Below are 23,788 nucleotides of genomic sequence, written 5' to 3' on the forward strand. Positions count from 1 at the left end.
AGCAACAGACACAACTTCAATGATTCTCACGAAGTTAAGAGGCCAGACGTTACAGCTTCTGTCAGCAACGCAGAGGGACACCTGCCAGGAGATGGGGCTCAGCACTCACAGCCCACCCACTGCTAGATCCGGGGTCTTCCATCTCAGGCCCCAGACATGACACTTGGAAAGGCCCAATCCTCTTTAAACAATGCAAAATTATGTGCGTTTGTCTAGTTCTCTAGGGAAAAGAGCCACGGTTTTTAAATCCTCAAAAGCTAGGAGCATCCCCCAAACTCACAAACTCCCAGGGCCACTGTCCAGCTTGTGCACTGCATGCACTCTGGTGCCCACCGAGGGCTGAAATCCAGCTCCTGCTTCGGCTTGCCTGGCTGGGCACCCACAAGGCTGTCTCTGTGTTGGCAGGCAGCATTTCGCTTCACACAGAGGCCCACACAAGCTGGCAAAGTCCGTAAAAGGCAGCACGACAGGCTAAGATTTGTTCTGCAGAGGGCACCTGCTCACATCCCATTCCGGCCCCGGGCCTTAATCCCTGCAGAAATGCTGTCACCGTGTGACTCCAGCTCATTCCGAGCCTGGGGATTATCAAGGGCACCGTGAGCCTCAGGAAGGAGAGTTCCATGCTTTGACCAGACACATGCGACCAGAGGTGATCAGTGGTGTCCCCTCCCTGGGCTCCCAGTTCCTCCACTGGAAATAGAGAGGAGGTGGGTCAATGGCACCCATGTGCTGGCTGCCAGCATTCTCAGGAGCTTCACAAGCATTCCCTCCATTAAGCCTCACAAGCACTCTGTGCAGCAATAATTATTATAGTTTTTAAATAACGAGAAAAATTCAAGAGAGGTTACGCAATCTGGCTGGTCAGCACTTCTCTCACTAGCTAGACAAGCATCAAAAACAACTGGTACTAGAATTTGCCAAGCAGAGGCTCTGTGAGTGGGTCCTTTAGTACTGATCTGAGGAGAGATGGCACTAAGTCGTACAGAGAGTCAAGAATGCTGAGTTCCTGAAGTCAATATGAATATGCCTTCAACTATAATGCAATTTACTCCTGAAGATTCCTGCAATCACCACGAACTACAGCCTGTAGACCATACTCGGCTTGTCCGGAACCTGCTTCCTCACTCTCAGTGAAGTCCACTACAGTCAGTTCTGCCAACCCACAGGAGCATTTGCTTGGTTCTGTAAACCTCATGGGTCATGCTCACATGTGTTTAGAGGTCTTGATCCTCCCCAGTGTGCAGAGATGCTCACACACATGGGCACGTGTGGGAGCTGAGACTACCAAAAAAAAAAAAAAAAAAAAAACCAGAATTGTGGGTCGCTCACAAGGAGGTGGGCGGCAGGGTTGGGAGGGCAGGTTATCACAGCGGCATTTAAATCTCTGGCCAGGAATATAATTGCATATATACAACATAGTGTGACTGCACCACCTCTGATATACTGAACCTCAGAACAGACTGACCTCTACCCACTTCCCAAATTGCCAAGAGATCTTGTAATTGAATTAACCCATCTTACTAGAAGCCAGCCCCAGGCCAGCCAATGCTGTCACTCTGACACTTGTCCCTCCTCCTCCAACTCAGAGAGTAGAACTGCCCCAAATGACCCTCGAGGACCCGTTCTATCCATGCACATAAGAAAAGACCACCTTGTCTGTGAGAAGAATTAGGCTTTGGTGTTTCAGTCCTTATAGTTTCTGATCAGGACACCTGGAGGAGAATGGCCAGGTCTGAAATAGTTTGTATTTCCAAGCCTACTTTTAGCTGACTTTCCCAAATTAGGTTGCTTGAAAAAAGGGGCCAAAGCAGATAGAAAACTGCAGCTAATGCCACACACAGACATGACACCAACAGTCATGAAGAACCAGAGTGAAAGGAGAGAAGTCACCTCGGATTCCCCTCCCTGCCCCATTTCTATTCGCAAGCCCCCGGCTCCTTGGATGCCAGACATGCTCACAGTCTCCCTAGCAGCTGAGAGAGGCCCGGGGCCCTGCCGAGGAGGCTGCCAGCCACGCTGCCTTCAAGGCCCCAGAGAAGAAGCTTCCCCAGCCACGTCCCTGCCCCTGTGCCGTGGACTACTTGGTAACAGCATCGTCCCAGGTGGCCAGTGTGTCTCCCAATAGCGCCACCTCACCCCTGGAGTCTGGGGCGGCCCTATCTTGTGGTCAGCCCTTCCGGTCCGTAACCTTGGGGGCTCGCACCCATTTGCATGTCTCGCCAGCAGCCTCTTCTCAACAGCCATGAACTCTGCACACCAACCCTCCCAGTCTCATTCACAAATATAAACTTTACATGGAGAATATGCCACACTTTTTTTTTTTTTTTTAATTAAGATCAACATAAGATCTTAGAGGATCATTCCAAGTCCTCTGTCACTCACCAGTCTGGCGATCTTAACTTCTCTGCGCCTGCGTTTCCTCATCTGTGACCCAGCAATAATGCTACCTGTGCCTCCCTGGGCTGTGGTAAGGATGGGAAGGCGATTCTAAAACTCAGCCCCGAGCACGCAGCCTGACAATACCACCAGAATCCTCTGGGTTTATATCCTAATTCCGCCTCACTCTCTAAAGCAGCTATTCTGATGGGTGAATTCCTTTTTTTTTTTAATTTTTTTTTTTAAGATTTCATTTATTTACTTTTAGAGAGAGGGGAATGGAGAGAAAGAGAGGGAGAGAAACATCACTGTGTGTGAGATACAGGGATGGTGGGATTGGTTGCCTCTCGCTCACCCCTAACTAAGGACCCGTGCCCTGACTGGGAATTGAACTGGCGACCTCTTGGTTCACAGGCCAGCACCCAGTCCACTGAGCCACAGCAGCTAGGGCTTCATGTGTGCAGTCTTACCATTGGTATTTCCATTTGGTAATAAAGAGGAAATCACAAAGTCTGCTGGTGGGTTATTCATGTGGGGAAGGGAGAGTTCAGTGGGAGGCACCCTCCTGCCACTCATCTTTAGAAAATCCTCTTCCAAACAAACATGAAATTTCCTTCAAGTCCCCAGAAGCCAGTGAGCCCCGAAGCTAAGCTGGTTTCAAGGCATAAGCGAGACCACATTCCTTTGGCTCTTTTCTGAAAATCTACCAATATAAATGTGTGCTCACTTATTAAATAACCTGTAATTATAAGCCTTCTCAACACAATTTTTTTATGGTTGAATAAAAAAATATACTTGCCCCTAATAGGAATAAAAGACTATATATAAAACTAGACTCACAAATGAAAGCTCCTTTTTCATTAGCCTAAGAGCTGAGAGAAGCTGAAAAATGCCAAATAATCAATCCTTCCATGCCGGGGTTAGTCTTCAAGCTGGGAGATTGTCGCGTCACATCCCACAAACTGATTTATTAATAAGGCCAAGCATGAAGATTTTCAAACTGATAAATTTAAATCAATTTCATACCCGATCTCAACCGGAGGAACCAAACTATTCTGATAGAACATTTGGCCTGAAAGCACAGAATCCCAGCGGGGAGCCCTGGGGAATCGGGGCCCCGGGCAGCGTCCAGGTTCCTCAGCACGAGCGACATGTCACCTCTCTTGCTAAAACTAATCGCCTTTCCCTGCAGACTCAGTTCAGAGGTTGTGCCATTTGACCGGGCCCTGGTTCTGGTGTTCTGTGTGGCAAAAGCAACTGAATGGACTTCAGCTCCCTGGCTGTGCAGGGTTGATGAGGAGAGGGGCCTTTGCTTCCCCGTGGATGTAGTGGATGGGGACACTGAACAGCATCCCATTCAGGGGGTTTCATTGTCAGAGCTGGGGAATTTGGGGGGTGGGGGAGACAGTCTCTGAGCTGCAACCTAAGTGAATTCAAGGCCTAATGAAGCACTCTATAATGGCATTTTATTGCAGCTAAATACACCACAGCCTAAGGCAATAATTTAAAAGATAAGCCCATGTATTTACTACACAAATTCAAGGGGACCCATCAAGATCTAAATTTTAAAATGAGGGGGCTGGAAAAATGTTACTTTAAACTCGGTCAAAAATATCCATGGCATGGGCTGGACCCACGCAGGGAATAAGTGAGGAAAAGAAAACTACTCCAGTTCCCCATACCCAGCCCTGCAAAGGAGCTCCGAGTACAGGAACCAGCAACTTTTGGAGTTTGGGGAGTCTTACCAGTATTTTGTAGTGTGGAAAAATAAGATCGTATGAGTTTTCAAGCAGGTAGAAAAGTGACAGCAGCAAATTCTAACTCTGCGTCAGAGAGGTCTACAGCTGAGGGCCTCATGAGAAAGGGTGATCTAGGGCTCCCCGCCCACAGCAGGCAGAGCTTCGTGCTCAGGTGCATTTCTGAGAGTGCCCAGGGCTGCGCCCAGTAAGAGAAGGGCCTGGCCCCTACCTGCTGTGTGTCAGGAACAAGGGAGCTAAGGCTGGGACGGCAGAGGCCTACCCTATGGAGAGAGACAGGCAACAGCTCCCAACAAGAAGAGATGTGAAGATGGCAGCTCCCCTCAGGGGACAGAGTGGGAAAACCAGGGGTCAAAGGACTCCCCACCCCCACTCTCAAGGGATGCTCCTGAGCAGATGGACGGAGCCCTGGGGCAGGCGTGGTTTAAGTGGAAAGGCTGGAGACACGGGAGGGCTGACAGGATGAACCAGGGTGCAGAGAGTGGAGAAAAGAGGGGAGAAACGAGCAGACACGCTGGGAGGAGAGAACGAGCATTGAAACAGCCATGCAGGCTCTGTGGTTACACACCCACTCCCTCACCACAGCCCGTCCTGGTGCCAAGGGCGGTAGGTGCCTGTCTGCTATTGGGCGAGAGAAGGAAGCATTCCTGGGGCTAGGAAGAGGCCAAGTTTCTCTGATTGAAGATGTCCCCAAATCACAAGAAACAGATTTGCAAATCTTTACCTTTATCGAAAACTTGCATATAATTGGTCTACCATCAAGAATCCCTGCTTAGGGGCCCAGAAACAGGGAGGTGCCCAGCCTAGGCTGTAATTTAGGTATCTGTGGTTTTCCCACACCTTCACACCTGGCAGCATGCGCTTCTGCCAAGTGCAGGGGAATCCCCAGAAAGGAACCTGAATGTTTTCTGCATACCAGAAAATTCATTTAGTTTTATCAGAATGTATTATATTCACCACGCAATTATTCTGGCTAATCTCAGAGAGACAGAGACAGAGACAGACAGAGAGAGAGAGAGAGAGAGAGAGAGAGAGAGAGTGTGTGTGTGTGTGTAAGAGACAGAGTGTGTGTGTGTAAGAGACAGAGTGTGTGTGTGTGTGTGTGTGTGTGTAGGAGGGAGGAAGAGAAAAACAACTTGTCTACTAGTTTTGCCATGGGGCCCTTCTAACTCCCACTCTCAGTCCATTCTTCACACAGTAGCCACAGGGGTGCCGTTAAAATGATACCCACCCTCCACTGATTCTCGTTTCAGAGTAAAGGCACATGTTCTTCCAGGGTCCGCAAGCTAGCCCCCATGACCTGGCCTCTGCTCTCTGCCCTTGTCTTCTCTATACACTGCCACTCTGCTCCAGCCACCTGGCCTCCTGGTGTTCCTAGAACTCTCCAGATAAGACGCTCCTGCCTCAGGGCATTCAGCTTGCTGGGGTTTTTGCTTGGAACATCCACAGGACTTTCTCTCCTCCAAGCCTTTGTTGAAATACTTCATTCTCACTGAGGTTGCCCTACTAAAAATGGCACTGTCCCCCTGCCAGCACCCCACTCTCCTCCTTTCCTGCTTTGTCTCGTTGGCACTAGTCATCACCTGTCACATTGCACATTTCCTGCCAGCATTTTGTCTTCTGTCTGACTCACCTACTAGAACATTAGCTCCCTCAAGACTGGAATTTGTCTGTCCCAGTCACTGCTGAGTGCCCAACACCAAGAACTGCTGCTCACCTCACAAATGAATGGATGAACCCATGCATTTATCTGAGCCACTGTATCTCAGTAAATACACTGAGAGCGGTATCTCTAATTCAAAAGTCATCTGGGCAAGGTTCTTCTAGGCCAATGGGATTACTGTATTCCTTCTGCTTCAGGCACCCTTCCGTGCCAAGGGCCCCTGCGCCCCATGTGTCCCAGACCCTGCCTCACAGGCTCTTCCTTCTGTTCCACCACCCAAGTTTAATACACCATCCTGTTGTCTTCAAGTCACATCAAGTGTCTTGTAGGTTAGTACGAAAGTTTATTCCAGTATGCTAATATAACTCAATGGCTGATGAGTTTCCAGATGGTATGAAAAGTCAATGAATCAATCAATCAATCAATCATGGGAAGGAGGGCAGTGTCTCTACAGAACGTGCCTGTGATCTCCCACTCACACGGGCTTCAGTATAAACTGAAGGTGGGAATTGCCTCAGTGGGCTACCTTCTCTACCTTCTTCTCCATATAGTACATTACATGGGAAACTGAGGCTAAGTAACAAAATTAAACAGAAAGAAACAAGTCTCCTGAATCCCAAGTTCTGTTTTGAAATAAAGGGGAAGACTTCACCAGTACAAACCTTGAGGCATTAGGTGGGCCTTTGCCAACCTACGGAAACACAGAGCCCCAGATAAGTCAAAGTCAAGATTAATGCCACTCTCGCTTCTTATTACACATGCAAGCGCACAAATCAGTGCGAACATAAATCTGCCCCACAGGGGTCTTTAGCAATCCTCTTCCTGTACATTCTCGCTGCTTTCAGCAGGAAGAGCTGCCTGAGGTGTTAGAACCTGAGCTCTCTGCTCAGAGCACTGCAGGGGTCCAGGACACGGGCTGAGACCTGCTTCTTGGGACCTGCCACGCAGCCTTAACGCAAACGGAGCAGCTCCCCTCCCTGTCGTGGTACTGAGGAGAAGGCAGAGGGGAGGGAAAGAACTTTACACTGGGATCAGAAGAGAGACTTGTGATGAAAGACCCCACCTCTTACCTCTACCCCTACCCTTACCGCACCCCCCTCCGCCCCCGGAAACACACTTGAAATCCAGTTGATCTTCTCAGCTTCAGAGAGACAGGCCCCATCAGCCCAGCTATGCCCCTAGAGGGACTCTCTGGCCAGCCACCCGCTTCCCTGGTCCTCCCCAGCTGCTCACCCCATCTCTTCTGCATCCTGGTCCTCCTGTGGCTCCCAAACCTTCTCTGACTCTGGTTTCTCACCCACAGATCAGAGATGGGTGAGGACAGACAGTCCCTGCCTCCAGAAGAGGCCGCCCCTTCCTGCAGCCTCCTCCCAGGGTTCTGGTGAGGTGGCGGAGCAGGTGGACGAATGTTGCTAGGGTCACCCCTTGTAGGGTCTATTTTCAATAAGCAACTGGAACAATCTTCCTAAACTGTAAGTCAGATCATGACATTCTTCTGTTCAAAACCCTCAACGGCTTCATGGCTCACTCAGTACAAGAGCCAACAGCCCTAGCAATGGCCCTCGAGGCCCTACATGATCTGGTCACTGTCACCTCTCTGACCTCATCTTCTCCAATACCTGTCTCGTACACCCTGCTCCAGCTACTGGGGCTTCTTGCTTGCCACCAACATGCCAGGGCCTCTGCTCCGTTCTTTTTGCTTTACGTGTTCTTCCCCTGGTGACCAGCAATGCTTATCCTTGATCATCCCCTTGGGGTCTTTGCTTAAATGTCACCTTCTTAGTGAGGCCTTCCCAGCCGCCATCCCATCCCAAAGCTGTATTGCTCTTCTGCACTACAGTCAAGGTCCCCTCTCTGCTTTATTGTTCTCCATAGCACTTACCTGCCAACACTAAAAACAGAATTTTATTTCCATAATAGAAGCTTCATGAGGACAGAGATTTCTTTTTTTTTTTTTTTTTTTTTTGGACTGTGTTGTTCATACAATAACCATAGCTCTTAACACAATGTCTGATGACTAGTAGGTGCTCAATAAAAAACGTACTACGTGAATATGACAGGTGTTCTTATCTCATGGGGCTTCAGAAGGGCTTCCCAGGTGCTGTTACTCCTTGACACTGAAAGCCAAGTTTTGCTGCCCACCCTGGGAAGTGAGTCTATATCCTTCAAGTTTCAAAGGGATTTATGACTCAAAGAAGTTAAAGAATCCCTAATACAGCCATTTGAATTTAACAAGGATTATTATAGGTTTCTTCTAATAATGAATCAACTTCATTCATAGCTATTTGCTAAAATGGAAATATGCTTTCCGTGAGTGGTGTGGTTACACTGTGTTCTTGCATCAGAATCTCTAGCACAGGATCCAGAGATGTGCCATGGGAATTTTTATGAGCAGATTGTGAATAGGTAGTAGTGTTCTCCTCATTGCCTGTGAGCCAGAAAACCAGTGAGAATGGATAAAAATGTGTTTCACCGATCTGGAGCCAACTATAATATTCATGCAAAGCTGAAAATAAAGCATATGTAAGGCCTCTCACACGCATGCAGAGCATGGGAAGACCCAGGTGAGCAGCCAGCTAGGCAAGGAGCTACATGCCATCTAGCCCATTACTTTGGTCCCCCTGGGAAACTACCAGGATCTGGTCCCAAAATAACAAAACCCATCCCTCTTTCACTCACCCCTCAATTCCCAAACAGAATAAAAACAAGGGCCTCCATAAACAAGATCATCAGTCATCCAGCAGGTACACAAACATCCCTGTGTAAGAGTCAAACGTCCTGAAACACGTGGCATGCTTACCTTCTCCTATCATAGAGACCCCCACGGACATGCCCAGGAACTTGCTTTTGGTCCATACGTGAGTGTTGATGCACAGTCTCTTCTCCTTGCACTCACAGTAGAAGCAGGAGATGGGTGGGTGATGGGACACCTGCTCAGCCACAAACCTCAGCTTGTAGCTTTCAGAAGGGTCACCGGCCATCACGTGTTCGTGACCGGGAGGGGAGTGGGGTGCAGTCCTCTTTGGTTTGACTCTGTCCTTGGGAACTTCCCAGGAGCAGTGAAACGTCTCGCCAATGATGGGGTTATAGGGCTTCTTGGCCAAGGCCCCCTTGCGGCCCTCGTGGAAGGCGGTGAGATAATACTCCACAAAGCAAATGACTCTCTCCTCTGGCGTGGCTCCCGCGGTTATGGCCAGCAGCAGGTCTGGGTGCGCCATAAAGTCTGCGTACATCTCCAGCAAGGACCGCTTCTCCAGAATAAATGTGGGAAGCACCACCTGCATTGGGAAGGAGACAAAGTCAGACAGGAATCCCTGGGATGACATGAAAGAGCTGAAAAGGAAAACCATGAAGGCTGCGGCCACCATCAAGCAAATCCACAATGGCCGAAGCCAGGGGACAGTTCCTTTCTATATGTACACAGATGACGGATCAGGGGAAATAATACGGAAGAAATTGGAAGTAGCTGCAGCGGTAGCATCAATACCAACCTAGGTTTGTGGACAAGACTGTTCTGAGTGATTTTCTTCTTGGCTCATCTGGGCTAAAACAATGGCCTCTGTCTCTCTCCATGACCATCACTCTTACCACACAGCCATCTTTTACTCCTCGTTATTTACAGCTCAGAAGGGCTTTTTCATGTTCTTCCTAACATCAGGCACAACGAAGGGGGACGTTCGGTGTGTTCTCACAAACATGGACACTGGGCTTTGCTGGTGCCGCATCAAACGGGGTCCAGGCAGACCAGGACCCACCAACGATTTGATAATCCCTGTTATAAGAGTAGCATATAAATCCCAGCAAGATCAGGGCAAGGCAGCTGTGTGGCGAGACTCCTGGCCCAGGTCTGCAGGAGGCAAGACCAACTATCAGACAAATGTCCACAGACCTGCCTCGAAGAAGAGGGGCCATTTGGGCTGGAAGCAATGACCAGAAGTTACAAAGGAGTAGGCTGGCATTTAATAAAGAACCTTCTGGTAAGTGGACTGGCACAGGGGCCACCCCTAGGTTTGTTATTGGCCCTGTTACTGGAGGTAAGTAGAAATCTGAGTGGCTCTGTCAGGGATGGGACACAGAAAGTCCTTGTTGATCCAAAGTGGATCCAAGTGGTCACTTGGGTACCATACAACCCAAATGTCTGCAACCCAACAGTTAAGTCATATTTAAAGCAAATGAAGGATGTTCTGAAACTGAGCTGGAAAGCAGGTAACTCATTACTATTGCTGACATGCGGAGGAGAGAGCGCCTGTTTCTCACTGCTCGACGTGGCTGAGTCACTGGGTATTAGTATTCCACCCGTGTGGCTGCACCACACAGCTTTTGTTGACCTGAAGCATCTCACATTGCTCCTCCTCCTATGGAATCACAGGATGTTGAAGCTGGAAGCCTGGCCTTGACCTGCGGGCTCCTCCATGGCACCCTCCCAGTGAGGGGAGAGGATCTACATTAGTTCAAGTTCAAGCAAGTTGACCAAGGTCAGGTGGCTGGATTAGGTTCTCTCCTTACACGACCAAGCCTGTCCTTCCTTTACACAGGCACTAATTCCCATGAGAGCATTTGCAAGGGGGCACATCCCTGATCGTGAACATCATGGCTTACAGATCTGTGGCCCTGCCTCCACTTCAGCTTGCTAAGACCCTTCCTTGCCGAGCGTGTAGTTGTAATGGAAGACAGATGTCCTGAGACGAGGAGACAAACACACGGGCATGAGATCAGCAAAGGAGAGATTTCAGAGGAAACTAGAGAAAGCCCAGCCCACTGCAGAGATGAGGTTGGTATCTTTTTCAATATTCTTCTTTCATTTAAAAGTTGTGTCAGAGGAAAACGTACCTGTGTTAAGTAAAAAAGCAGCCAGATGTAAAATTGAACATGTAACACATCCCAAATATCATAAAAAGACCTTGAATGTTAACATCTGTCTTGATGATACATTTTTATATTTTTTCCCTGAGTATCTTTCTGCTTTGATTTTATAATGGACTGGAAGAAGGAACATTATTTAAAATACAACTAGGCAAATTAAAGGAGATTTCTTAATTTTTGTTCTGCCATAACTTGACAAAATTGAGAATCTGGCTGCTCAAGGATGTGAGCTGGCCAGGAAAAGTACATCCTGGCTCTGAATGGCCTTCAGATGCCACTGTTACTACTTCCTGTGCCTTTCTGTGGGGCAGGTCATCAATCAGCAGCCATTGCACGGTTCTCCCAGGTCTGCTCTTCTAGGCTGCTCTTCTCCCCGTGGCCTCCCACCACAAACGTGGCTCATGGCAGAGTAAAGAAGAGAGGTGAAATAGCCCCAAACACTCACCCTCTCTCCTTCTCCTGCCCCAGAGCCACTCAGGTTCTCCCCCAGGAAGTCCGCTAGACAGGCTGTGGACGCACATAGCCCAGGAAACTCCCTCAATGAGGCTCAATCAATTAAAAAGAAAAGGAAGTCACAAATGTCCACATGGCCGGACTATCCCCTAACCACTCCCCTTCCTGCTCTCTCCTCTCCAGGGGGGCAGGGGACCCTGTGATCAGGAGGCAAGCCACGGAAGGGAGCAGGCAGGACAGGAAGGGCAGTGGGCGGTGAGCCCTGCACAGAGAACTCCAGGTGAAGGTGATTCCACACCTTGAGCACATCCTTCCCCCCACCCTGTGGCAACGGGCTGCTCTGAAAACAATTCCACCTCCGGACAACAAGAAGCCTCGCCTCTGTTCCCGAGATGGAAATTATAAGGAAAGAATTGGCTACAATAACTACTCATTAGTACTTCTGAAAAGGGCAAGAATTTAAAGCACTTTCCCTTAGTCAGCATTTCTGAACTCAAAAGCTGAAGGATTAAAACAAAGTAAATGGGGAAAAAGAACCGCACTGAGAACCCCAATCCCTGAACATCAAAACCAAAAGGGACCTTCAGGGTGATGGAATTCAACATCCGGCCTCACAGGTGAGGGGACAGAGTGGCAGGGAACCTCAGGGCCGCCCTCCGCCACCCTTTCTTTCCACGACACACCATGATTATCTGCTTCCGGCCAATGAGAATGTTTTCTTCCCCTGAGAGGACTAGGGAGACCAAGTTCACAAGAACTGGGAAGGCTGGGCCTTCTACTCTCACTGACTAATAAATAATTTGGGGCAGGAGGTAGCGGAGGGAAATGCAGGAACAGGAGCTCCACCTTCCAGTTCGTTCTACTCTTCCCAGAATGACAGGGAAATCCACCAGTCCAAAAACCATCATTAACGTTACTCACGGGAGACCTTCGGCAGCTCAGAAAGGACATGGATGGCCACTGCGGAAAACAGGAGGGAGGCTCCTCAAAAATCAAAAATGGAACAGCCTTATGACCCAGCAATTCCACTTCTGGGTATATATCCAAAAAAAAACAAAAAACCCAAAACATTAATTTGAAAGTATATATGCATCCCTATGTCCATTGCAGCATTATTTACACAACAGACAAGAAATGGAACAATCCAAGTGCCTATCAATAAACGAGTGGATAAAAAAGCTGTGGTACATACATACAATGGAATACTACTTAGCCATAAAAAAGAATGAAGCCTTACCATTTGCAACAGCATCGGTGGACCCAGAGGGCACTATGCTAAGTGAAATCAGTCAGTCAGAGCAAGACAAATACCTATGATATCAATTATACAGTATGTGGAACCTAAAGAACAGAATAAATGAACCCACAAAATTAAAACAGACTCATAGGTACAGAGGACACCCTGATGTTTGCCAGAGAGGGGGAGGGTTGGGGGAATGAGTGGAAAAGGTGAAGGGGTTGAGAAGTACCAATCGGTAGCTACAAAATAGTCCCAGGGATGTAAGGTCAGGCACAGGGAATGTAGCCAATAATAGTGCAATAACTTGGTATGGTGTCAGGGTCGTCGGCAGCCGTCCGTCTCGAGAGACGATGGTGTAGCTTCTTAAGAGTCCATCTGCACCGCCGAGAATGGCTGTGCAGTCCGACTCGGGAGTGACATGGTATCTGTCTCCTCCCGTGCGATGACGCTGAAGCTACAGAGCCTGGGCAGGGTAATATGGAGGGTCTGCTGTTGCCCATGCAGCAGACCCCCCCTCTCTTCGCAGCTGAAGGGTCCAAGGGAAAGACGGAGTCGATACAGCTTGGGTTCAGGTGCGCCGCAGGAGTTGCCGGTGTTGACTACAACGTCAAACCGCCTTAGGGACTCCGGCTCCAGATTTTCTGTCGGGGTTTACTCCCTTAGCCTTTCCCCTAAAGAGGTATGCCGCAAGGCAGCGGAGGTTTTTTGGAGTCAGAGTTTTCCTTCTCTGATGTGCCCTGACTGGAAGATCGAACCAGCGACACTTAGCTCGCAGGCCGACGCTCAATCCACTGAGCTAAACCAGCCAGGGTGTCAGGGTAGGTACTGGAAATATAGGGGGGACACTTTTTTAGTGATGTGATTGTCTAACCACTATGCTATACACCTGAAATTAATGCAAAATCATACAGACTGTAAACTGTAATGGAAAAACATAAGTAAAATTTAAAAAGAAAAAGGACATGCCCAGTGACCCCTCTGGGAAAGTACAGCCGTCACCCCTAACAGGCCTTCCAGCTTTCCGTCACGCCCACCTTTAGTTACTGCTGCATGCCACAGCGGGATTCTCCTTCCTGAAACCTCTTACAGGAGATGAAGCGAATCCGGCCCCACCTGCCTCTCCTCTCACATTACCCCTCACTTTTGGCCTCCAGCCCTCCTCTCACAGGACCCCTCCTCCCCAACACACACACACTCACTCCTATTTCCCTTCTGCCCTCTCCCCTGCCTTGTCTAAATGATACGCAGTGAGTCAGCTCAAGAGTAACCTCCTCTATGAAGCTTTTTCCAACTACTCCTGCTCCCAAGGTTAAACCAACAACCTCCTCCTCCGTATCTTCACTGCACCCACTCTTACCCCCATCACAGCCCCCACGGTGCTCTTTCTGCTCTTATCAAACCTATGAAGAGCATTATGGGGACAATCTGGGAAACTTTTACAATGGGCCATATGTGAAATAGTACTGCATCAATGTTTAATTTTCCAAGTGTGACAAATGCATTGTGTAAGAGGAATGTCCTACTGCTCAGAGATAGTTACTGAAACACTCCAGAATGGTTCATCAAAAAATAAACATATGCATATGTGCACATGTATACATGGGGTTGCAGAGAGTGAAGGAGAGAGAGAGAAATGGAAAGAGGCAGTGAAGAAGGAGAGAGGCAAGAAGGGAGAAGAAATGCAAAGTAGCAAAATGTTAACCGGCCAATAAAGGTGATACATACAAGGAAATTCACTGTAGATTAGAAAACGTGCAAAATAAAAACTTGGGAGGAAAAAGCAAAAAGGCTCTACTAGAGATGCAATACCTGAGCACTTAGCAATTTTCCAAGACAACCCACCCAAAGTTGCAGACTCAGGAAGTATAGTATCACAGCCAATGCCAAGTCCATGCACTAGATTATGTATTCTGCACTTGACAATGAGGCTGTGGCTTTGTGTGAGATGGGCAAAGCAGAATACCTGGAGAGATGGAGGAGATGGATTGGGAGTAAAATGACTATTTCCCTTTTCATCTCTCCTTGGTTATGTTCTGATGGTGTTTATGCAGAACACCAGACAGATGCACCTTGAACACCCTGGGCAAGACATCACACTTTCCATTAAAGCAGATTTCTCCCTCTCATATGATATTCCTCTTGTGTGTGTGTGTGCGCGCGTGCGCGCACGCACTTTTGCAAACAAGTCACTTAATCATCTGTTTCTTGAGCGGTGGACACCAGAGATAGAGAGCCAAGAACTGGTGAGTACTAATTGGGCTGTCTGCCTCCAACGGAGAGGTGAGTGATGGCCCAGCTGTACACATGATGGCATCCAAATGGCTAGAATACTGCTGCAGATTTATGGAGCCATCAATAAGAGCTGCCTTTCCTCCCATTAACATAATTAAGACAACGAACTACTTTGGGGAAAGGGAAAAAAAAGAGAAGATCTGCACTCAGGACTCCGAGAACAACTAATTATATTTAAAGCTGCATCAATCAAAAAGTAAATAACTCATCTTCAACCTGGGCCCTTAGAAATTTGAAATATTCAACTGCCCATTGAGAAAGTCAAAGGGTTCCCAGAAAGAGGAACCGCCCCCGCCCCCCAACAGAGAACACAACAAGCTTCTGCAAAGGAAGGCCCAGAGCAGATGCAACTTTCTGCAAAGAAACATCAGTTAACTTAATAACCTTGAGAATTATCTACATAATACTCCGTCCTTAGACTGGCAAAGAAAGGCCAAGACCACCCACCGAGATTGATCTATGTAATCCTTTAAGGAAACCAGGGGAAATACACAAAAACCCCAACCTTACAAAATAAAGCACAGGTAATTCACACTGCCAAAGCTCCCCTAAATTTCCTTCAAGCGCCAAATCCCTTCATAATCATATCCCTATACTTAGAACATCACAAAAGGCATATATTAAAATTTTTGTTACATAGAAAGAGTTTGAAATAAAATTTCACCTTTTCCAAGAAGGTATTTACTGCCTAAGAGAGATACATCTGTTGAAATCAACCCCTGTGTTCCCTCAGAATCCCAGACCTCGGGTTCTCTGCAGAAGGGTGCCGGAAGCTGTGACTTGAGGTTTACCTCTTGGCAACTTCAGCCATGTGTACTTGGGCAAGTTCATCCCTCCAAGACGCTTCCTCCACTGTAAAATGGGGAAAATAAGAATACCGGCCTCCTAGGTTCTTTGTATTAAATGAGAGTGTAAAGTTAGCCCAGTGCCTACCAAGCACATAGTAAATGCTCACTCATTCTCTGCTGGTGGTTTTTACAATCGGGGATCAGCATCCTCATCTAGAGACCAGGGAAAAAAGGACAACAAAAATGAAACACAAATTTGTCATATAGTATTTCAGTGACAAAGCTGAAGACTAAAAGCAAGTCTCCCAGTGACCAGAGCAACCTCTGGGACCACCTCTGACGCTTCTGTAAATAACCAGTTATTTGAGAAAAGAGAAAAATAATTATACAAAACAAGAAAAGAATTATAAGAATGTATGAGATGTTTCCGACATTATCCATTTATAAAATTCAAGCCCAGCACAGTGTTTCGGGATACACATTATCTTTCCTTTTATATTTTTAAGAGATTGTAAAAGTTTATTTTTAGAGAGAGGCGAAGGACGGGAGAAAGAGAAAGAGACACACATCAATGCAAGAGAGAAACAATGATTGGTTGCCTCATACGCACCCTGACCAGGGACAGAACCCGCAACCCAGGCATGTGCCTGACTGGGAATTGAATCAGCAACCTTTCACTTTGTAGAATGACACTCAACTGAGCCACACTGGTCAGGGCAGGAGACACATTATCTTGTTCAACTTCTCAATAACCTGTGAGCAGATATAACCGTTCCATTTTACAGATGAGAAAACTAAAGCCCAGAAAGGTTTTGTTATGTTCACGTGGCTAAATAAGTAGAGAGCTGGAAAGTGAACCAATTCTTCTTGATTGAAGCTCTTGCCGGACCCCTCCCTCACTGCCCCCAGGAGGCCTGAAGACTCGACTTCACTCACTGGAACTCCTTCAGGAAGCACAGGATTGTTGAGATCCTGCCAATTGCCCTGGAAGGGAGCCCAGAAATGGCGCGCTCACACTGCCCCCTGGTGGCACAGATGTATACACACACGCTTAGGGAAGCTGGGTCACCACTGTCTTCTACTGAAAGGCAAACATTTCAGGAGAGGTAGCGGGCTTGGTTTGATAGCATATTAAAAAAAAAAAAAGATTTGGAAAGAAGAGCTGAAGGAAAAGAAAGTGGAAGCAACACCTGGGGGATGGAGGACCCTGAATATCCACAGCTCTGCCTGGGCGGTGGGGAGTTCTTTCCAGGGTAATCCCTGAACCTCTAACTTCTCATAAAAATTTGTCTTTATAAGAAGAAGCTTGATGCACAGCAATGTCCATCCTTGCATATTGTGATTGACCCTGGGAATTTTGCCTAATAAAATATTTCAATCCAAGGAAAAACGTCTGTATGCCCAAGACGCCCACTATAGCATAGTAACACAAAGGCAAAGAGAAACAACACGACCCAGTTCACGCTGACCCAGCCACACGGGCCTCCTTGCTCAAAACGCCACAAAAGGTCCATCTCGGGCCTTTCCATAATGGTCCCCTCTGGACAGGTCCCACTTCCACTAGATACTCACAAGGCGAACTCCCTCATTTGAATCTGGTCTCTAGCCCAATGTCACCTGGGAGAATCCTACCCTGACCAGTTTATCTAAGAGGCCATGTGCCCCCTCCCTGCCCCGCTCCAGCCCCTCTCCCCTCCCTGCCATGCTGTTTCTCTTCATTCACTTCCCACCTCCGTATTCTTTTCTTCTCTCGTGTTTCGTTTATCTCTCTCCATTACCACACAAGCTCCGTGAGGGTGTGGATTCTCAATGTTCTGTTTGCTGCTGCACTGAGTGTCTGGAACAGTACTTGGCAGATGTAGTGCGCAATAAACATGTTAGATGAGGAATTACTAATCCGTGCCTTCTGTATCCCTGAAAACTAAGTAAAAATGGGCATAAGCCTCCAAGCTCAACATTGTCTTCTTTGGGCCCCTCTCTCCGGATCCCAGAACTTAGCACAGCAGCTATTCCAGCATCTCCTGAACATCATATCATATTCCTTACCCGCTCCAAACCCTCCAAAGGCCTTCCATCGCCCCAGGATCAAGTTCACCCTCCTTTACGTGGCCCACAAGGCTCTGCAGGACCACCAGCACGTGCTCTGTCCAGCCACCATGCCTCCCCCTCTCTGGCTCTGCCCACACTGTTCCCTCTGCCAGGAATGCCCTTCCTCCCATTCCTCCCACTAATGCCCACTCCTCCTTCAAGCTCAACCTAAATGCCCTTCCTAACAGAGCGCTTTTGTGGCCCTCCATCTTTCTGTGGTCTCCCCCGCCTTTCTCTCTTCTTTTCCTTCCTAGGGTACCCACAATTTGTGGAAATGCAGCAGGTCCCCCAGTGGAGGTTTTCACTAGCAACTTGGGGTTCTGGAACCACAGCTGGGGAGCCAGGGAAGACGAGGGTGCCTCTGGAGCCAGGACCAAGGCCACCCTTTGTGGGGCCTCATGGAAAATAAAAATACATTCTCCTGGTCAAACTTATTAAGAATTTCAAGACAACAAAAGCAGAACATTAAACCAAGCACGGATGCTTCCGAGCATGGAGTGCTGTGGGTCCCCTCTGGTCACATGCCCATGAAAGTGCCCTGTCCGGTGACCACAGTTAATGAACTAAGGCAAAATGCAGCACCAGGTACCCAGCCAGGCTGGTGACGTGTGAAGGCATCAATACTGGCCACCTCCTCAAAGACAGGCAGCACACCTGTTTCACAGACAGACACCACAGCTTCATCCTTGAATCCAAGAATGTTCTATCGCTAGGGTGTCTCCTCACCAGACGCCCCATTCAGGCTAAGACCTTCAACTGCCAGTTTAGCCCGTGTTTAACTCAATGACCTGGGCAAGAGCCAAGAAGAGAAAAGAAGACAATAAGACAGAATTTCATTGACCTCCTTATGAGGCAGGGCAACAAGAGCCCACCAACCTTAGGCAACAATAAAAGGTTTACCTCTTCCTGTCACAAGTATTTCAGCTTCTCAAGTTTCCACTTGGTTTTTGAATGGCAGCTTCTTCCCAGTAAATAAGTTAATAATAGACTATAGACTAGAAAAAGGTTCTCTTTCACCTGGCCAGCTGAGCATTGAATAAACCCAACATTTGCTCTTTTAGAAATAGACCCTGGCTCCAGAAATGCAAAGCAATCTGATCCTAATAAGATGCACAGTTCTGATTCCCTTATTTTAAAACAAGAGAGCCCGAATGTGATGTCTCTGGGGCAGTCAACCTGCCATAACGTCGTCCCCTCAGTATTTTATTGTGTTTCTCCACATCTGACCCGGACAATTTCAGTGACTCTGAGAGTCCCTCTCCTATACCATTCACGAGTCCACATCAATGTTTTACAATGTTTTTTAAATTATTGATTTGAGAGAGGGAGAGACATCAATGTGAGAAACATTGATTGGCTGCCTCCCATACGCGCCCCAACCGGGACTGAACCCACAACCTAGGTATGTGCCCTCACTGGGAATTGAACCTGCAACCTTCTGGTGTAGGGGACGATGTTCCAATCAACTGAGCCACCCCCTTGGTCAGGGCTACAAATATTTTTTAATATGACCCAGGAGAATTCATTCTACATTGTGGCCCAGTACACATGTATCAACAGAACTAAAAGTTTCATGTGAAATACACTGATATTTTCTGTTATAGTTTATTTCAATTTTTAGAAATGACAATCTGACCCACTAACTTGGTTTAACAACCTACTAAATGGGTTATGACCCACAGTTCAGAAATGTGATTTCAGTCTCCGTAGCCCACAAGAATAAAGAAGAAGTGGCTTTCAAAAAGGCAAGCATTTAAAATGAATCCTCTAGCAAAAAAAAAGACGTGAGAGTCATACAGCCCAGAGACTGGAACGGAGATGGGGGAACAGAATGCAGAGCAAGGCTTCACAGCCTGCCGCGCAGAGCTGGGCAGACCGACCCAACCGCAGGGCAGGAACAGCAAAGCTAGGGAACTTCCCAGGTCGGCCTCCTCAGCATGGGCCCACTGCCTTGTTGAAAGGGGTGCAGTCTTCCAGAATGTCAGGCACACTCATATTCAAACACATAAAAAACATTCCAAAGAAAAAGGCTTTTTCTGTCATCCTTGAGACTCCCAACTACTCTGTCTCCTCAGTCACCACGTTGTCCTCTTCCTCTTCAAAGAGACTCTCCCATCCACCCCCTCCCTTCCCTCTGTCTCCTCCGGCCTCCAGTCCAGTCTGAGGTGAACCCGGGGAATCCACACCTTGCACTGCAGCCTGATAAGCCAACCCCCCTCATGGTGGCTCCCACAGGCTGTGCCTTCTTCGGCTCTGACCATTTCCAGGACATCTTCATTTTCTGGCTGACCTTCAGAATCTAGACCTTCCATTCACAGCACATCCTCCCCATGGGTCATGCCCCCGTGCCCCAGATCCTCTGCAGCACACACCGCCCACCCCTACAATGCAGCACTTCATAAGGAGAATGACGGAGCACCCGCCACGAGCTCAGCACAGAGCTAGGCCTCTATACACAGCCTCCAGTTCCCACGCCGCCCCTCCAGGGAGGCATCACGACTGGAAATGGTGTGCAGGTGGGCCGGACAGCGAAGCCCAGGCATGCTCCGTCACCCCACGATGCCCCAAGGACCCCATCCCAGCTTTCAGCTACATACACGATGGCTTTTCCTGCTTGCCTCCCAAGTGAAGCCATGAACTCAAGGTGCAGGTGGGTCCATAGGGGCCCATCGACTCGCACCAGTGGTTAGAATGCTGAAGGCGGTTCCTCAGGGAGAATCATGGCTGAGCGCAGCACCAAGAAGAGTCAGCTGCATGCACGCCAACCAGCAGGTTTGTTTCTTACACGTGAACAATGAGATCTGGGTCAGCATCAAGGCTGCCTTTGGAGGACAAGCTGAAAGCTAATGAGAGCGCAGCAGGTCATGGCCAGGTGTGCACAGCAGCCTCGCTCCTGGCTCCACGTTTTGTCCTTCCTCCTGTTTCCTCTCTGTGGCCAATGCGCCTGCTCTGTCTCTGAAGGTATCTTTAACCTTCTCTAGGACACAACCAGAAATAAAAATATCCTGTCGTTAATTTTCCTTATCATCTCATACGCTTTTTCTGACGCTCTCCTTGCCCTTGTAGAGGTCCAGCTCCTGCAGGGAAGTACATGCAAGGCTCATGCTCGGAGGAATGAGCAGGAATCTCTTTTCAAATCATCCCTGGAATATCCACACTTGACTGCCATCCTGAGCTCCTCCCCTCCCTGCTTTCCCAGTCTCGGCCGAAGGAAAGGGACAGGAGCCGGGAAGGCTTAGAGGTAGAGAGACAGCACCCGAGCAACAGCCACAAACCCAGTGGGACATGCCAACCTACCTTGGTCAAATCCATCCCAAGTTTGAGCTGTGAAATGAGATGAAGAATCACACTACGTTGATCCTCCATGACACCCAGTTCAGTCTCTTCCTTATCTTCAGTGTCGCTTTTCTCATCTTCAGACAAAACCAGTTCAGGGCCTGAGTTTGGCTAAAAGAAGAGCATTGATAAAAATCACCCGATGGTCCAGCAGAGGTTGGAAGCACAGCAGGTGACCCCATATGCTTAGCAATGGCAGAGGGAGCCTCATGCTGCCCCAGGAAGAGTTTCTCTATAAACCAGTCCTACTGGCCACAGGGCGGAGGGTGATCCTTTTGTGGGGTACAGGCCATCTTTTGCTACTGCAATACCCTCTGATCTTCCATTATCCCCCATCAGTGAGCCCACTGGCTTGAGGATCTTCCCCAACAAAAGTCTCCTGCCCTTTAAGAAACTGACTCTCACATACGGGAATGAGCCCCCTTAATCTTGACTTTTCACAAACAATATTCTCCTATTAACGTGCACAACCCCGAACACTTTTATATCTAATATGAATTTTTGTTTTTAAGTAAAAGTCTGATAACCCAGAGAGTGATGGAAATTACCTTATTTATGGGAAAACTGACTGTGAAACTCCTTCTACTGCTCCACATCAATTAATTTCACTACAGAAAGTGATAAAAACAGCTCAGAGTTGGCATTAATTTGGGGTGAGAGACAAAAAGGAAGACGCAGAGAGAAAACCCTGACGTTTTATAATAATGCTGCAATGCTTTCCTCAATGCAAGTTTATTAGTTCAACTGCTTGTTCCATTTTTCCAATGACACAAAAAACAGGCAAGTTAACAAACAAAATCTGCAAAGGGAATAACTGAACATAAAATTTTTCGGTACCCAAGAACTAAGGACACTGGCTACTATGTCAAGTGTCCTCAAAATTCTGATGAAAAAAGGAACCCCATTCCACCATTCCACAGTTATCTATGTTCTGATGGTACTTGCTTGTATCTAAGCAAAAACACTGCATGAAACATTCTACAATTGTTTCTAACAATCAATGACAGGTCAGACATAGTGAACGCAATATACAGAAATGCAGGAGCTCGTAGGTATTAAATATAAAAGGATACAGACTTGCCCAAATGGCCATGCAAAAACTAATGACTTGTAAACCTCATTAGACAGAATTATCTCATTTTATTTAAAGGCACTTCCAATATGCAAAGGCTTTCTCAGTGATTGATGTGGTTGTAATCGTCTGGCCCAACATACATGTGCTGGCCATTCCTTACCAATCCTCCAGAGAGGAAATCCAGTGCTCCCCCTACATACTTCTCAGATTATTCTCAAGTCTTCTCTGAGTAGCCCCAGTGCTGAGTAGACCATAGGGAAGCCACAGTGATGCCCCAGAGCTTTCCCCCAGCCAAGAGCTGAGTTCCCTCCACCGTGGGCCTGGTTCTCTGGCCTCATCGCAATGTGTGTTAGTTGACACCATCGGCAGGTGGCTTTGTTAGAATATACTAACTGAGGGCACCAGACTCCATCCTGCTTCAGGGAAGACTAACGGGAGGGATGTCGGGGGCTCTGGGCTGCCCTGATCCTATGCTGGGAAGTCAGAGAACTCGACAACATCCCTTTGGTAGCAAATGTGCTGCTGTTCCTACTTCTGTGGTGACCTGGTAGGTGGTAATTTGTATCAACAGACTTCCCCTCAACCCAGAGCAGCTGGGGCGGGGGGGTGGGGGTGGGGGGGCAATGCCTGGCTATCTTGCTTTGGGAGGAAAATGAACAAAGACAAATCAAGGTCCCATCATGTACCCAAGGGGTGGGGTGGGTGGCGTGCAAAGTCCTGAAATGTCTCCACAAGAAAGGTAGCTACATTTTGAATGCAATTATCCCTACTTGAAATTTGTTGTTCTCACAAAGTACTGGCTGCAAAGTAAAACAAACCAATAGCTCAAGTGAGGAAGCCATAAGCTTAGGAAGCAAAGAATGATTCTTCCTTCTGAAAATGTGAGTTCCCATTTGCCTACGAACCAGTACACAGGGAAATCACCATCCTGCCCACCCACTGCCACTCTCAGTGCTCCGTGTTTGCAGACCACCTGCGACCACCACCTCCTTCTGCTGTGCCACCTTACTTATAAAGGAAACCAGCGTGGCCCTGACTCCAGTAACCAGGCAGCCTTCAGCAAGACCCTGCAACATGATACCAAGAACACACATTAATGCACATGCAAACCTCTCTAGCTCTTCCCACTTCCATCAACAGCACATTTCCTCTGTGCCTGATGACTACCCTCAGAGACCCTGGCTCCAGCAGAGAGAATTCAGGCTGGTACACAAGCCCCAGAAGCTGACTCACTCCAGGTGACTTGTGGCCAGAGCTCCTGGGGACCCTGACGCCCTGCCAAGAGAAGAAAGGCCATGAGGAGCCCAACTCACATCCGCCTTATTGGCTCAAATCCTAAGCTTAAACAAGGATCCAGCAATACCTCCATCTCCCCCAGCTTCTGAGAGCTTGCCCTTTCTCTTGGAGTATGATTTGCAAAAAATTCTCCTACCCGATCTCAAGTAAATATTCGGGTTTCTTTTTTAAAGCTGATTTTATTCATCACCTTGTTAGTGAACATCATAGAGGATACCCGCAATTCCACCCACACTGGAACTCAGTTCACCTGCAGAAAGATGAGACCACCCTCTGTTTGGGGTCCAAAAAATGAAGGCAGCACGTGAACAGAATAGTGGGACAATTCAACAGGTCAACTCAGTTTGGAAGGTGTCAATTGGCAATGTAAATACAAATATGTCAACAACCACAAAGCACCTGTTTGCAGACACTGCAAGAAATGGAGGGTTTGAAGAGCCAGGCTTTGATGGAGTTTTAAAGGCAGAAAGGCTTCTTCCCTTTTGGGGTCAAGGGTTTGTTGATTCTGCTACTCTGATGTAAAATCCAGAACGGAGCTAACGGTCACTGAAACTAAGTCTA

General features: G+C 47.9%; 1 protein-coding gene across 3 annotated transcripts in view; it reads right to left on the minus strand.

Moving 5' to 3' along the window:
- OSBPL10 (oxysterol binding protein like 10) overlaps positions 1-23,788 on the minus strand; it is a 258,565-nt gene that overhangs the window by 22,335 nt on the left and 212,442 nt on the right. For all 3 annotated transcript variants that reach the window (XR_016512427.1, XM_090284422.1, XM_090284423.1), the window contains 2 exons: positions 20,818-20,967; positions 8,597-9,074 (listed from right to left, as the gene is read on the minus strand). Coding sequence is in view for 2 of the 3 variants with exons in the window: in XM_090284422.1 (XP_090140548.1) it covers positions 8,597-9,074; positions 20,818-20,967 (628 nt within the window). In the remaining variant the exon portion in view is untranslated. The remainder of the gene's footprint in view (positions 1-8,596; positions 9,075-20,817; positions 20,968-23,788) is intronic.

This window comes from Furipterus horrens, unplaced genomic scaffold (assembly GCF_987537825.1).
Source record: "Furipterus horrens unplaced genomic scaffold, mFurHor1.1.pri manual_scaffold_7, whole genome shotgun sequence".
In the NCBI taxonomy this organism is placed as follows: Eukaryota; Metazoa; Chordata; class Mammalia; order Chiroptera; family Furipteridae; genus Furipterus; species Furipterus horrens.